The sequence below is a fragment of the Mirounga angustirostris genome, unplaced genomic scaffold (assembly GCF_029215605.1).
Source record: "Mirounga angustirostris isolate CCGP_5_RB_7025 unplaced genomic scaffold, mMirAng1.0.hap1 SCAF_4, whole genome shotgun sequence".
NCBI classification, from domain to species: domain Eukaryota; kingdom Metazoa; phylum Chordata; class Mammalia; order Carnivora; family Phocidae; genus Mirounga; species Mirounga angustirostris.
Window position 1 is genome coordinate 136,003,904 of NW_026991712.1, and position 15,443 is coordinate 136,019,346.

At 39.4% G+C, this 15,443-nt stretch overlaps 1 protein-coding gene across 22 annotated transcripts in view; it reads right to left on the bottom strand.

Moving 5' to 3' along the window:
* Positions 1-243: 243 nt before the first annotated feature.
* Positions 244-15,443, bottom strand: part of SGIP1 (SH3GL interacting endocytic adaptor 1) — a 200,850-nt gene continuing 185,650 nt past the window's right edge. For 21 of the 22 annotated variants that reach the window (XM_064589000.1, XM_045897466.3, XM_064588999.1 and 18 more), the window contains 6 exons: positions 13,361-13,516; positions 7,851-7,983; positions 4,635-4,837; positions 3,406-3,470; positions 2,675-2,839; positions 244-1,682 (listed from right to left, as the gene is read on the bottom strand). In XM_064589000.1, the coding sequence (XP_064445070.1) occupies positions 1,660-1,682; positions 2,675-2,839; positions 3,406-3,470; positions 4,635-4,837; positions 7,851-7,983; positions 13,361-13,516 (745 nt within the window). In that variant the 3' untranslated portion in view covers positions 244-1,659. The remainder of the gene's footprint in view (positions 1,683-2,674; positions 2,840-3,405; positions 3,471-4,634; positions 4,838-7,850; positions 7,984-13,360; positions 13,517-15,443) is intronic. The other variant, XM_064589002.1, reaches the window with a different exon arrangement.

Genomic DNA, 15,443 nt, shown 5'->3' on the forward strand with positions numbered 1-15,443 from the left:
TTTTGAACATTCTCTCGGTAGCAAGCACTGATTGAGAAGTACAAATATTAATTTAAAAAGTTCCACTATAAACAATTGCCAGTCACAATCTCATTTTAAAAGTAAGACTTACAAAATTTAATTTGATTCTAAAATTTAAAGGGACTAATGATTCTTTGTCAAATGTAAGTGAACATAAAATAAAATTTAGCAACTAATGATAAATACAACAGCTTAATAATTCCAGTTATTTAATAGTATAACTTAGAATAAGAATTGGTTCATGTTTAAAAGAAGGTCTATGACTTAAAGGAAGTTTCATGTTTTCAGATAGTAGAGGAGGAGAGTTTTACAACCAAGACCCACCCCAGAAGAAGTGCTTCTCCGTTCTGAATAGTCACATTGTGAGGCCAGACTGAGTAATTAGTTTTAATTATACCTTGAGACAATTAAATTATGACATAAATTTTTGATAACTCTCTGATTCTCAGAGAATGGCAAAAATTTATAGTTAACATACGATGAATCTTATCCAAAAGGAAATTTATTGCACAATAATGTGGATTGAATTTCATTTATAAAGCTTTTTTTTTTTTTCTCAAACGATATAAATGATGATGATTGAAATTTTCCTTCTGGACTTAAACGGGGCACTAATTTTTTATTCTGAATTTTAGTCTTAATGTTTTGATTCCTGCAGGTAAAGAGAAAGATATGTGGTACCATTCTCCATGCTAGATGGGAGAGACTGTTTAGAGTAATTGTGCAAAAGTTGTTCAGCAGTTCAACTATGGAAAGTCTTGAAATTTTAAAATCACAATTTTGGCTTTAATCTGATATTATTCAGCAATCTCCACATTCGTTAAACTGCAGAGAGAGGGGGAAGTAGTTAAGACTTCAACATCTTCTTTACTCTTGATTATAATTTCATATACTTAAACTTTAAATATGAATTGCTTTCCCTTTTTACACAAGTTATAAAAATAAGAGGCCCTGTTTACACAGTTCGCATTTTTATGAAATTTGCAGTTTGAAAAAAAAGCTTTTTAAAAAGTGGTAATTAATGCTCTTCTTGAATATGCTGTAACTTTAGAACTTTTTTTTTCTGAAATAGTTTCTGAATTTAACCCACTAAATATTTGAAGATAGAATTTTTATTTAGCACTAGAGTAAAACCTACTAAGGATTGAAGAAAAGGAAGTTTTTTTTTTTCTGGTTCCACTTAATTTTCTTTGTATGTGGCACCCCCTTTATGACAGCTATCAATATTATATTTAAATTTTATATATTGACAAAATGCAATCTACCTCTGTAAGCATTGTGCCATTCAACAGTACTACTATTAAATTTACATACCACAGTTTAAATTACATCCATTTTAGGAATGGTAAAATGCTAAAACTCAAGTGTCTAACTGCCTTACTGGAATGAGTACAATTTACAAATACAATAATTACATTTTAAAACCATTAACAATATTACACCTAGAAGTAAATACTGTTAAGACTGGTCATCATGGTATTGTGTGAGGGAAATCATTGCTGAAAGTCATGGACATTTCCAGCAGATATGTCCCAAGTGCAGATTTTGGTTTGTTTCCATCAAACCAAAATTAAAACCTGTTTCTCATACAACAGTTCTCCATTATATGAATCCTCCAAATCCTTGCATAAGATTTTATTAGTTATCTGCCAAGTATTTTCCTGCAAAACAAAACAACATATCAGGAGGTTACCTGGTAGTTCCATAATGTGATTATGATATGGGCAACATTTTTATTCTATCTGCCCTACCCCTAGAACCCAAATACTGCATCTTATGGGGTGCAATATTAGTATAAAATATATACAATTTCTTAAGTTTTCAATTTCCCAGACCAGCTAGTTGCCTTTTCACATTTCCACGTATGAACACTTTGCAGAGGTTTGGGTTTTAGGATAGGTTGGGAGATTTGTTTCTGGATGTGGGAATCCAACTTGTTATGAGAAGAGTAACCATATAACCTGGGTCATTTTTGAGAGTGGAAGGGTTATAACTAATAATTACATGAGTGCAGCGGGCATAAGAACCAGGAGTTATCCTGACAAGTCATTGATAAGTATAATCACCCTAGTGTTGGAGACTCCTTCGCCAACAAACTATCATGTTGTGCCAAAAACCTGTCTCATGGAACCATATTCAGCTCATGGGCAACCACTTCTGATACCTGGCCTAGGTTCTTTAAGGTTGCTTATTTTAAAGTGAAAGATGGATCCTCTAGATTCCAGCTATGCCTGACAAATACAAAATCTATGAAGCCTTGTTGGAGAAAAAAGTCTTCAGGTAAGAGGTAAATTCATAGGTACATAGCATTTATTTTGTTTGTCAAAATAAAAACAGTAGGATTTACTCCATTAAATTAACCTCAGTGTATATATGTGTATATAATGTATATACTGGGAATAACTGGTCATTCCTACAGAAGAAACAGAACCAGATAAGTAGCCAGGGCCTTCCTAATTCTGACTTCCAGTTTATCATCTCATTTTTGCTTCATTCTACAATCGGTTTGCTTTCTAACTGGGATGAGAAATGGGGATTGGGAGTGAAGAAGAGGAAAAGAAAGAAGATGAGCAAATCAGACACTATTCCTTCTTGAGAGAGTAGCTAAGGCGACCTATTTTTGCAAATGAAAACCCACAGGATGCCCACTTACCTGCAGCAAACCTTTTCTTGATGAGTGAGAACCGATACCCTGCTCCAACAAGTTCAATGTCACATCCAGAAAGGGTGCTTCCTTCACTTGTGAACTGCACGACCAACGGGGAGGGTTTGCTTGGGCCTTCAGACAACTGAAATCTCGCCAATAAAGAACCCACCCCTATAAAAAGAGTATCATTACAAGATAGCAGTCAACACAACATGCTGGATATAGTTTTGGAAATTGTATTCAAAAGTTAACATACAAAATCTAACTTACTAGAAAACAGTATATGTTTCAGTGACAAAATGCTGATGAATAAAATTTATGATGAAATATCATGAGGAACTTTTTTTGCACACTGATGAAAGTGTAATTCAACCAAATGGTACTTCAAAATTTGGAATCATGTTCCTTGGAAGGCAATGTTATTTTCCTAGTCAGAGGAAAGTGAGAAATACCTCAACTACCAGGGAGTGGAGATCTGACACAAAATGAAAACATGTCTCATTAAAAGCTCTTCTCTTTTTGAAGTATGGTATGTTTGATGTGGGGTTGGGCAGAAAAGGGGAAGTAGAGGATTCACTGAGGAATTATTTGCTTTTTATTGGTTGAAATGAGTATACACCAAAGCAAAGTGAAATATTTTGCTTGCTTCTAACGCTGTATATTTTAATAGTTTTCTAATAACCTGAAAGTTATTTCAGCTTTATATATTAAATAAAGTAAGCCTGTGATTACATTACCTCCATTTTCTGACTTCTGAGAAATATCAGGAATCTTCCACAATATTCTTTGTTGTTCAGCATTCCTAAAAATAAAATAGGTAAAAGGCTTTTTTGTGTATGCAAATGTTTTGTTTAATGGATACCATATTTTTTCTAGATAGTGTTAATTTAAAGAAATGGATCTTGACAATGTTAACTACAATTTAAGCATTATCTATGTATCTATCTATCATCTATCTATCTATCTATCTATCTATCTATCTATCTATCTATCTATCCATCCACACATAAATTCTCTTTTTTCTGTTCCTTATTGTAACTAGCCACAACACTGTCAGATAGGAAAACATATAGAGGACAATGCAGTTAAATTTTTTGACACAACTACTTATCATAGACGGTAAGTCGTAATTCAGGAAACTTAAGTTTTAGCTGTCATATGGATGACTTTTTTTTAATGTTCTATTTTTTGCTTCTGACAATCCCATGGAAAAACTAGAATACTTTTACTAAGAGAACTAGTTCTTTTTAACAGCTACTATCAGTACTCAGTGTCTCTTCAGTGGCTGTTCCCGTACCTTCTCTAGTGGTGCCTTTTTAACAGTCCAGAGGCTACAAAACAAAACCCTGCATTTCTCAGACGCCCCTGCAGTTAGGGTCCTAGACGCAGATTAGGGTGCACCAATTACAGGCACTGCTTGAGATTTGGAGGATGGAAGGGGGGCAGAGGCCCTTCTCCTGCCATATTTGTGGTTCTTTCCTGCTAGCCAGCAGCCTAACTGAGACGTGGGGATCTTCTCACAAAGTGCTGCCTGCAGTCCAGTCTCCAGTTGTGTGAGCGCCGAGAAGCAGTTAAGGCGGGCGGGTAGGGACTTTTTTATCCTTGGATCAACGTGGCAGTGGTGAGTTCTTGAATTCAATGGCTCCATGGGCAGCTTTCTGATTTCTCTGCTTCTTGGTTGTAGCAGAGGGAGCACCTTCCCTGGCGAGTCAGTTCTGCGGCGCTCTGGAGATCCAGTCGAAGGCTTATTCCTCTTGCACTTCCACTGTTGTGTGAGCATTTAATCCCTGTGTTAAATCCTTCTCTGCTTAAAATAACATATTGGTTTCTGTTTCCTGCCCTGAACCCTGACACACAGGCCTGCTGGGATGTCGTCCTGTAGGAAATAAAAACGCTAAGAAGGCTGTGAGGCCTTTGCCCGGAAAGAGCCGTTTGGGAAAGAGAAAGGGGACTGGTGGCTCCTTACCAGACTGCGGGTGGGAGCACGGCCTGGAGCTTGGTTACTCCTCCATCTATGGGGACCAGGAACTGCACATTGTTGAGGGCTACGGCAGTTGTCATTGCATCCGTATTGTATTTGTAATCTATGCGCAGGTCAGTGCTGGCCGGCTCGCACCGCCAGTTCACGGCCAGGTTCAGAGGTGTGGACTGAATGCCCTGGGCAGACACCTTGCCAAACGACAGGAAAGAGAATATTTAAGGCTCAACTGTTAATCTGAAGCAAAGCCAGAAGTTGTGATTCTCTCCCATAGGAAGGTTCTGAGCTGTCAAATGTCATCGTGTGGTTGGTGCTGCTCACAGGTGAGGTCTCTCAGTAAATAGCACCGTGAAGGGCGCCCTGTGAAAGGGAGCTGGGTGCTGCAGGGAAATTGTTACAGGTTAAAACCAAAACCAGTCGCTAAACTCTCTGTAGCACTTGAGAGTTTACAATGCACTTGGGTCCGGTAGGAAGGTGGTAGCACACTGCTTAGGAGCTGAGGCCAAGGAGTTAGACAGTCTTGGAGGTGAGTTCTGACGGCCACTTACAAGCCCAGTGATCTTGGGCCAGTCACTAAACCTCTCTCAGTCTCAGTAATTTCTTCAGCTGCCAAATGGGAATTATAACAGTAATATCTACCCATAAGCTTGTCAGGGAAGATCGAAGACATTTTATGTGGATCAGCATACAGTAAAGCATTAACATTTTCATACACATTACCTATTAATACTCTTATCATACTTTCGCTTCATAACACACCAGTGGGTGAGACGAAGCAGGTTACTGTCACTCCTTTGGGATTTGCCAAAGTGAGCCCTTGAACCCATATCCTCTAACTGGAAGGGGTACATTCTACCGTCTCCCGTCAATTCTAGTTAGAATCCACTGTGAGTTTGACCAAGGAAAAGCCGTGTTTGCAGAAGCAACAACATTGTCTTACCTAAAGACAATAATACCAACTTGATTTCTGGATCCACAGTGAAAAATTCGTAATGTTATTATTTCTCAACTATTCACTGTGATGATGAATAGCTTTAGGAGATTCTTCTTTTTTTTTTTTTTTTTTAAGATTTTATTTATTTATTTGAGAGAGAGAGAATGAGAGAGAGCACAAGAGAGGGGGGAGTGTCAGAGGGAGAAGCAGACTCCCTGCCGAGCAGGGAGCCCGATGCGGGACTCGATGCGGGACTCGATGCGGGACTCGATCCAGGGACTCCAGGATCATGACCTGAGCCGAAGGCAGTCACTTAACCAACTGAGCCACCCAGGCGCCCTGGAGGAGATTCTTCTTTTACCAGCACACTCACACCGCGGGGGTTGTGTGGGTGATGTCTACACCCTTGGGGTTTTATTCAGAGTATGAGTTTTGCTGATTTTAAGTAAACAGCTCCCTCTAGGCCTAGCAATGCCTGCACATATGGACACCATGGGGAAGGGGCCTGAGGGCAGGCTGAGCTCATAAGGCAGCAGTGGTTGCTGCAGAAATAAGCCCAGATATGAGTTCTTGTATACAATGATAGGCATGGCTTTTGATGACAATTTTAGTTAGACTATCATTATATGTTTTTAAACTTTAAATGTTTTTTGCAGCATAATCCTCTGCAAATGAACTTTGCTTTGGAAATACGTTATTTAAGGTAAATCAAAAGCAGAGCAGACAGACCCCTCCCTGCCCGTTTCTGCGCTCTGTCTCAGTGGTGGTTTTTGACTTCACAGTGGCTCCTCTCCCCAGTGATGGCGCTTTTTGGGTTTGTGTGGGTGTGTTTCTGATTGTCCCAGGCCCTGGGGGATGCTCCTGGTGGCCAGAAACTAAACATGCTGAGATTTGAGGGCAGTCCCACAAAAACGCTCCCTGTGCCTCCCACCCAATTCCTTGCAATCTTGGAAAACACCACCACCACAAATAAACAACAGCAAAAAGGATTCCTCAGAGCTCACTTTAAAACAAAACGGCGGGGCGCCTGGGTGGCTCAGTTGTTAAGCGTCTGCCTTCTGCTCAGGTCATGATCCCAGGGTTCTGGGATCGAGCCCTGCATCATCGGGCTCCCTGCTCCGCAGGAAGCCTGTTTCTCCCTCTCCCGCTCCCCCTGCTTGCGTGTCCTCTCTCACTGTGTCTCTCTGTCAAATAAATATTTTTTTAAATAAATAATAAATAAATAAATAAAACAAAATGGCAGGCCTAGGGCTACTTACATTTTACAAATACTTTGAAATATATTAAGCTATTAGCTCCTCACAACAACCTACAAAATATCTAGGTAGGAATTGTTATTGTCCTTATTTGCTGATGAGGAAACAGAGGTTCAGGGAGATGAAGTGCCTAAAGTCAGTGGCCGGTAGGAAGCTGACTTAATTCCAGAATGCAGTTTCTTGCCTACAATTTAATACTTTACACCAACCTCAGGTTGCAATAGGTGAATTCGGTCTACTTCCTAGATTCACTTAATGACAAATATGGAGACTAAAAAAAAAAAAAAAAATCCCACAGCATTTAAGAGTAAAAAAAAATGTTTTTAATCAGAAGTGACAATGTAGACGTGTCTTTGTAATGAATGTTTGTGAAAAAAAACAAGTACAGGTTTATTTTTACCCCTCTGGGCATGAAGAACCATGCATGTGCCTCAAAATTTAATTTCTCATTCAGGGAAACATTTTATTGGAGTTTGCTTTTCTTGCTCTTTTTCATTTCTCTCAGAAGCTTAAAGCAGTCACTAAATGTGTTTAAATGTTTTGGGGAAAAAAAGTTAAATAAAAATGCATTTTTTATTATATTTTAATTATATAGGTGATGAATTTCTGTGGTATCATGTTTGTTCAGTATTATTGATAATGTCCAAAGCTTAGAGGATATTATGCTTACAGGACAAACATTCATTTGCATTTTTGTAAAATATTCCGTCATGTAGATACTTTACTTTTAGTGGCTTCCTTACAACAATATACATAAGTGTTTTCCAACCCGGACGGTAAATTACCACCACAGTGAACTAGTTTACCAATATTTATAATCTCAATTATTGGAAGTTTCTGCAACTTCATTTTTGTAGTCTTCAAGTAGCCTTTTAAGTTTATTTTCTTAAAAATTATAGCTTTTAAGTTATATTAAAAGAAATGCTATTTTATTTACTTTTCGTTAATGTTAGACATGTTAGATTATACGTTTATAATGTGAAAGAGACACCCCGACCATATGAATAGGCTTACCTGATATTTGAGCATGTCCACATTATAATATGTAGCCTGGGGTTTTTGTTCCGACACTTTCTTTAGGTGAGTCATCAAATTTGGCATGTTTACCCAGAATTCCTTGGTATTGGCATCATTTTGAGTATTATCGCTATTTAGTTGGGAAGAAAAAATTATTGAGTAGCATCTTGTGACAAATATCTACCAAAAGAAGCATCTTAGCAAATTGTCACCTGATTTCTATCTCCATCTTTGCCAGTCTGTAGAGATCATATTATTAGCAGTAGTATGGTTTTAGTACAATTGCAGTTCTGAATGGCATTATATTAATAGATTAATACCCATAGGGAGGCATGATTATATTGCTATGAATCTCAGTGAGTACCCAGTAATATCAACCAATCCTGATGATAACTGGTTGCTTTAAAGAGTGAATTATATATTAACCCAAACTTAATAGCCCTTTCTACATCACTAGTTTTCCTCTGAATTAGTCAGTTAATGCAATCAAGGAGCTGAGTACACTGATTTTTTTTTTTTTTTTTAACTTCACTTGAACAGTAGTTTCTCAGAAATTACTGAGTTAAATATTCGGCCAAATGTAAACACAGTCTTTATCTCCAACTGAGGGGAACAGGGCGATACTAACGCTACCATGGTATTTCACTGAAGGACATCTAAATCATAAAACAGTCACTGCACTTACAAGATGATCCTGGAATGTGAATGATAATAATCAGAGTAGTGAAAATAGAGAAGTGCAGTCTTGATAAATTCAGGAGTCTGGTATTCCTAGAGATTTGTTTTGCTCAGATGTCTGTCCACACGTCCTTCACTCAATGTATCTTGAAAATGCTTGTCTCAATGACAAAAGGAATCGGGCAAGAGTGTGAAAAGCCTCTGCTCACTTCCCACATAATGAGGAAACTGAGGGCCCAATGAATTCAGTAACCTGACATACGAGTCACTTACTGAGTGACAACTAGAGGTTAAGAAGACAGAGGGTGGGGCGCCTGGGTGGCTCAGTTGGTTAAGCGACTGCCTTCGGCTTGTGTCGTAATCCCAGGGTGCTGGGATTGAGCGCCGCATCGGGGTCCCTGCTCAGCAGGAAGCCTGCTTCTCCCTCTCCCACTCCCCCTGCTTGTGTTCCCTCTATCGCTGTGTCTCTCTGTCAAATAAATAAATAAATAAATAAATAAATAAATAAATATCTTAAAAAAAAAAAAAAAGAAGACAGAGGGTGGTAATAAGAAGGTGATGTTGGCAGTGGTGCCTGAGTGGCTCAGTCAGTAAAGCTACTGACTCTTGCTTTCGGCTCAGGTCATGATCTCAGGGTTGTGAGGCTGAGTCCCCCGCTGGGCTCCATGCTGAATGTGGAGCCTGCTTAAGATTCTCTCTCTCAGGGCATGTGGGTGGCTCAGTCGGTTAAGCCTCCAACTCTTGATTTTGGCTCAAGTCATGATCCCAGGGTCATGAGATCAGCCTTGTGTCTGCTCCGCGCTCAGTGGGGAGTCTGCTTGAGATTGTCTCCCTCTCCCTCTGCCCCTCCCTTGCTCGTGCTCTCTCTCATATAAATAAATAAATCTATTTTTTTTAAAGATTCTCTCTCTCCCTCTCCTTCTGCTCCCCTGTCCCCAAATAAATAAAGTGATGAAGGCAGGTGAAAAGTAAGTTGCTATGACTCCACCTCCAAAAGTCAAACAAATTAGGAGAGTGAGTCATAAAAAAAATCAGGGCTTTCTTTAAAACTGCTACTGATCTGTTAGGAGGGACTGGTTTTGTGGCCCAAATCTGAGTATGACCCATGTGGTTCTGCTGTGCCCTGGTATGGGTTGCTGAGCACAAAACAAAGCTCTCTAACTCTGTAACTCTGACGGAAAAGACTCCTGGCCCCTGAGATTTTGTTCCTGGTCAAGCTGGGCTAAGGATGCTGATGAGGGCTGTCTAAACTTTTATGACCTAAAAGCATCCAACTTACCCAGAAGCAGGAGATAAGAGTAATAGAAAGTCAGTGAAATTAAGTAATTTGCTTAAGGTTAACAGCAAATAAGTAACAGAGTCAGGATTCCAGCCCAGGTCAGTGGACCACAGGTCATACTTTCCCACTGTGCCAAAAAGAGGTACAGAATTAATATCCAGCAACATGTCATTAATATGTACTAAGTAGATCTGAATAGCTGGGAAAATTTCAGTGACACTATTTTTTAAGGAAATGTATAGTCTAAGTTTAATAACAAATTAAGCTTAGTCCCATACCTACAATAACTCCTCAGAGAACTTGCTTTAATAAATATTCGAGAAAGCTTTGCCAGTATCGACTAGAGATGTCAATTAGATAGAGATGCAATTCTTGAATGCAAGAGTTCAAGAAGTCTTGAAAATTCTTTAGTCTCATGATTGGTTTAGCAATTGTTCCTGAATTCTTTACAAGCAAACCCCTTTTGTTAGGGAAAAGTAGACGTAAACTTCCATTTGGTCCCTCTCGAGGGATTGCAAACCTAAATGTCTTCAGGTGCCGAGCTGTTATCCTAAATGGAGTCTTGCAGAACACATAAATGAGAGAATTGGCTGGGTCTAAGGTTTGTACTGCAACTGAGAATAATACTTGACCGTGTTGCCTTTTAAAAACTCTGGATAGTAGCGGTCATGGTGGAACCATCCTGCATAACAAGCCCTCAGAGATTCCATGACTGTGCTTTCCTTACCAGTCACAGTCCTGACACAATAATCAAATATTTAGGGTTTATAAGGTCCAAATGAATGAGGAGTGTTTGTTTTTGTTTTTTTGTCTTAGCAAATAACAATGTAAGGGTCTATATAGTGTTTTGCCAGACAAAAACATACTCAGAGTGTGATTTAATTCAATTCATAGGACTGATATATTAATATAAATGTAAAACTCTTGCAAATATGCCTAAAATCTTGGCCACTTGACGACCTGAAGATGCAACAAAAACTGTGACATTTGTCTCATTAATAAACAAACCAGTGAGATGGTGGCACATAATCCCTAATTGCAGATGGAGGAATCTTGAAAAATAAAGTTAACTGGTTCAACTGGGTGTTGTACATTAAGTGGTGAATCACTAAATTCTACACCTGAGGTTAATATTACACTCCATGTTAACCAACTGGAATTTAAATAAAAACTTGAAAAAAATTAACTGGCTCAATGTGCCCATCAAAAGCAGGGAGGGAAACTTGAAATAAGAAGTTGCTGATTTCTAATCTTGATTTTTTTATGTTTATTTTTCATTTAATGGGTGACCATTTCCTTCCATACTTTTTTTTTATTATTATGTTATGTTAATCACCATACATTACATCATTAGTTTTTGATGTAGTGTTCCATGATTCATTGTTTGTGTATAACACCCAGTTATACTTTTAAACCTGGAATCAAGTTTTCTAGTTAAACCATGGCAACGACCAAAGAGGGGAAGGTGATCTTCGTAAACACCTGAAAGACCTGTGACTGTTTTGTCACCACTGGAATGAAAAAGTCTCACTCAGTGAAGAAAGTGACTACGTTGGTCCTTCAATTCTAAATACCAACAAACTTTAGTCATTTCTTTTTTCTTTTCTTTCTTTTTTTTTTTAGAGAGAGAGCACGTGCGTACATGTGTGCACGCGTGAATGGGTGGGGGGGACACCAGGGGAGGAGAGGCAGAAGGAGAGAGCGAATCTTAAGCAGGCTCCACACAGGAAGCCTGCTTTCTCACAACCCTGAGATCATGACATGACTCAAAATCAAGAGTCAGTGGCTTAACCAACCTAGCCACCCAGGCGCCCCAGCCTTTAGTTATTTCTACATAAATATCCAGCTTGACTAAATTCTTTAAATCATAGTTGAGTGGTTCATTCATTCAACAAATGTTAGTTAAGTCTTTACTGGATGCCAGGCGCAGTGGAAGATATCGAGGATGTGATGGTGATCTAAGAGCTGTGTTCCATTCCCTCATGGATTTTACAGTCTAGTGGGGGACATGGACGAATGAAGAAACAGAAATAAATATATAATTATTAATTCTAGCAAGGGACAAAGGGGAAGAATAGGGTACCTTGAGAGAGAACAACAAGAGGACGTATTTAGTTTGGGGCTGGGGGCTGGGGGTGGAGAGGGAAGTGGAATAGTCAGGGGAGGCCAAGCAGAGCTGAGATCTGAAGGGTGAGTCAAGGTCAAGGTGCAGAGGGATAGGAATAGTACTGGAGGCAGAGGAAGCAAGCACACAAATTCCTGACGTGGGAAAGGACTCCGCCTGTTCTTAAGACTGCCAGGTCTGACTGGACCTACAAGGATTCTGAGGCACGATGGTGGGAGCTGATAACAGAAAAGCAGGTGAGGGGGGTGGGAGGATGGGCTAGCCTGGTGGTGGGTATTGAGGAGAGCACATTCTGCATGGAGCACTGGGTGTTACGCACAAACAATGAATCATGGAACACTTCATCTAAAACTAATGATGTAATGTATGGGGATTAACATAAGAATAAAAAATATATATATAAATGGAAAAAAAAAAAAGAAAAGCAGGTGAGGGTAGATGACTCAGGGCTTCAAAGACAATTGTACTAAGTTCCCATTCTGGTACAGACGCAATGCGAAGCCATCTGAGGATTATGCATGGCGATCACCTGATTCACCTCAGGAAAAGTCATTCAGCTGCTGTGTAAAATATGTAGGCATGGGGCAAGATTGGGCGCAGAAAGGGAAGGAAGAAAGCCATTTCAGTGGTCTGGGAAAATGACAGTGGTCACTTGGACAGGGGAGGTCACAGTAAAGAGAAAAACATGGCCACTTTAGAGACAGATTTTTAAGTATAATATCAGGACCTGATGGAGAGGAAGCTGTCAAGAATGACATCTTCTGTCTCATTCATTGCCAATAATTAACTTGTATAGCTGATCATTTTTAATAGCTTCATACATGTGTATGTTTGGGTGAATCTGCACGTATGTAGGTATGATAAAGCCATCATGTGCAGATGTAATAGTAGAAAATGTGAAAAAGTATATTTATACAAACCAGCTCACATAAGCTTCTTTGAATATATGTAAAGTTCCATCGAAACAATTACCATGACCATGAAATTATATTTCGCAAAAAAGACTTTCAAGCTCATGTGAAGAATAGCTCAGCGTTCACATATCATTTGATTTTAAAAGATGCTACTACAACAAATGGATTTTATTCCTTTTATTGGGCTGATTTCCCACCATCCTTATCCACTGTTTACTGATGGTCAGTAAAACAGACCATGAATAAACTGTCACTAATACAGATTCTATTACCCTAAATGTCTCTTTAGCCACTTGAGATAGTTGGCCATTAGAATACATATACGCATCTGCACATGAGCACCCACGGAAGACTTAGACAGGTGGCAAAAGCTCTGGGTTGAATCTACAAACATATCGGAGTAGCGGTAATTTCTCTACTGGGATACATTCTTGTTAAGGTATATCCCTCATGTAAGTATCCAGTGCTAAGCTATGCACATCTCTAAAGAAATTGTGCAAAATATATTTACCAGCAGAGAAGTTGGGGATTTGGCAGGACGTGTTCTAACCTGCTGAAATTTATCACCCGGAAAGTCAGAGCAGCTGGTGATGGGTTGTTGGCAAAGTGTCTGGTGATGCCAGCAGGAAAGGACAGAACCATTTCTCCAGTAATCTTCACGATACACCTGGCATATCAGAACACAGGAGAGGAAGGGAGAGAGGAAACCCAGGTCAATATGCTGTGAATCAAAACAGTTGTGAAAAAGAAATGACTTATGTAACAATATTACACGGCAGGAGAGACCAAAGGTAAGCTCTTACAATTCCACTGTCAACTACTAAATCGGTCCTAAGACCCGAGAATGCAAGGTGTATTGCCACGTATCCAAAAGAGTGGTCATTTGCTGAATGTGTTTTTGAACTGTCAGAAGAAAAATGCAGCTTTTGTCTTTCTGTAGATAAGTCTATATGTTCACCTCACAGATAGAATCATCTGTTCTGATGGTTCTCTGTCTCTTCGATTTCTGAATCTTTGGCAGCATATTTTAAGATATTAAATCAATTGCACAATGTCATCACACAACTCACTGGGACTTATTTTAGTTCTCAGTAACATGATTGGTGCCCTGAGCATGTTCTTTTCTGTACTCGAGAGGTAAACTTCTTGCTTCCATTTAGCTATATCTTTTTTTTTTTTTAAGATTTTATTTATTTATTTGACAGAGAGAGAGAGAGATAGTGAGAGAGGGAACACAAGCAGGGGGAGTGGGAGAGGGAGAAGCAGCCTCCCTGCAGAGCAGGGAGCCCGACGCGGGACTCGATCCCAGGACCCCTGGGATCATGACCCGAGCTGAAGGCAGTCACTCAACCAACTGAGCCACCCAGGCACCCCTAGCTATATCTTTATCCCATGTCTATTTGGCTGAAATTGTAAAAATCAGTCATATAAGTTAGCACAATAGGATGATAATTTGGAAGGAAGAATAATCCTCTTTCAAAAAGGGCTTTATTGAGGGGCGCCTGGGTGGCTCAGTTGGTTAAGCGACTGCCTTCGGCTCAGGTCATGATCCTGGAGTCCCAGGATCGAGTCCCACATCGGGCTCCCTGCTCGGTGGGGAGTCTGCTTCTCCCTCTCCCACTCCCCGTTTGTGTTCCCTCTCTCGCTGTGTCTTTCTCTGTCAAATAAATAAATAAAATCTTTAAAAAAAAAAGGGGGGGGGCTTTATTGAGGCATAAATGACATACAAAAAATGGCACTCATTTATAGTGTAAAATTCCATAATTTTTGATATCTTATACACCTGTGAAGCCATCATGCAATCAAGTTACTGAACGTACCCAGCATCCCTAAAAGTTGTCTCCTGCATTTCTGTGACCCCTCTCTCTTGCTCTTCTCCATCCTTCCACTCCCTATCCCTCAGCAATTGCTAATATGCTTTCTGACACGACATATTAATTTGCACATTCTAGAATTTCATGTAAACAGAATCATAGTGTATGTGATTTTTTTTTTGATCTGGCTTCTTCCACTCTGTAATTATTTTGAGATTCATCCGTGTAGTGTGCGCATCAATAGTTCAGGGCTTTATTCCTGCATAGCATATGGTTATACCACAGTCTTTTTTCTTTTCGATCCTTTCATTGGTTGACATTTGGATTTTTTCCAGTTTTTGAGTATTACAAGTAAAGCTGTGATGAATATTTTTCTACAAGTCTTCGTATGGACATAGGCTCTCATTTCTCTTGGTAAATGATACGGGAGTGGAATCCCTGGATCACACTGAAATCAAGTAGTATTAATCCACCAACTTTGTTCTTTTTCAAAATTGTTTTGGCTATTGTAGGTCCTTTGCACTTTCATATCAAATTCATAATCACTGTGTCAGTTTCTACATGAAATCAATGTAGGTCCAATTCACCCTTTATTGCCTGCACAGAGCGAATTATTATTGGGCCCTTTATAGACTTTTTCTTTGCCAACAGGCACCATGTTAAATTTTGTCAGTAGAGGGCGCTGAAAAGACATTGCAGGAGGAAGAGATTTTTTTTCCTTCCTGGTTGCAGGGTGCTTGCTAGGCAGCCTCCTGCAGTAGTTAGGGCATATCTCGTGCC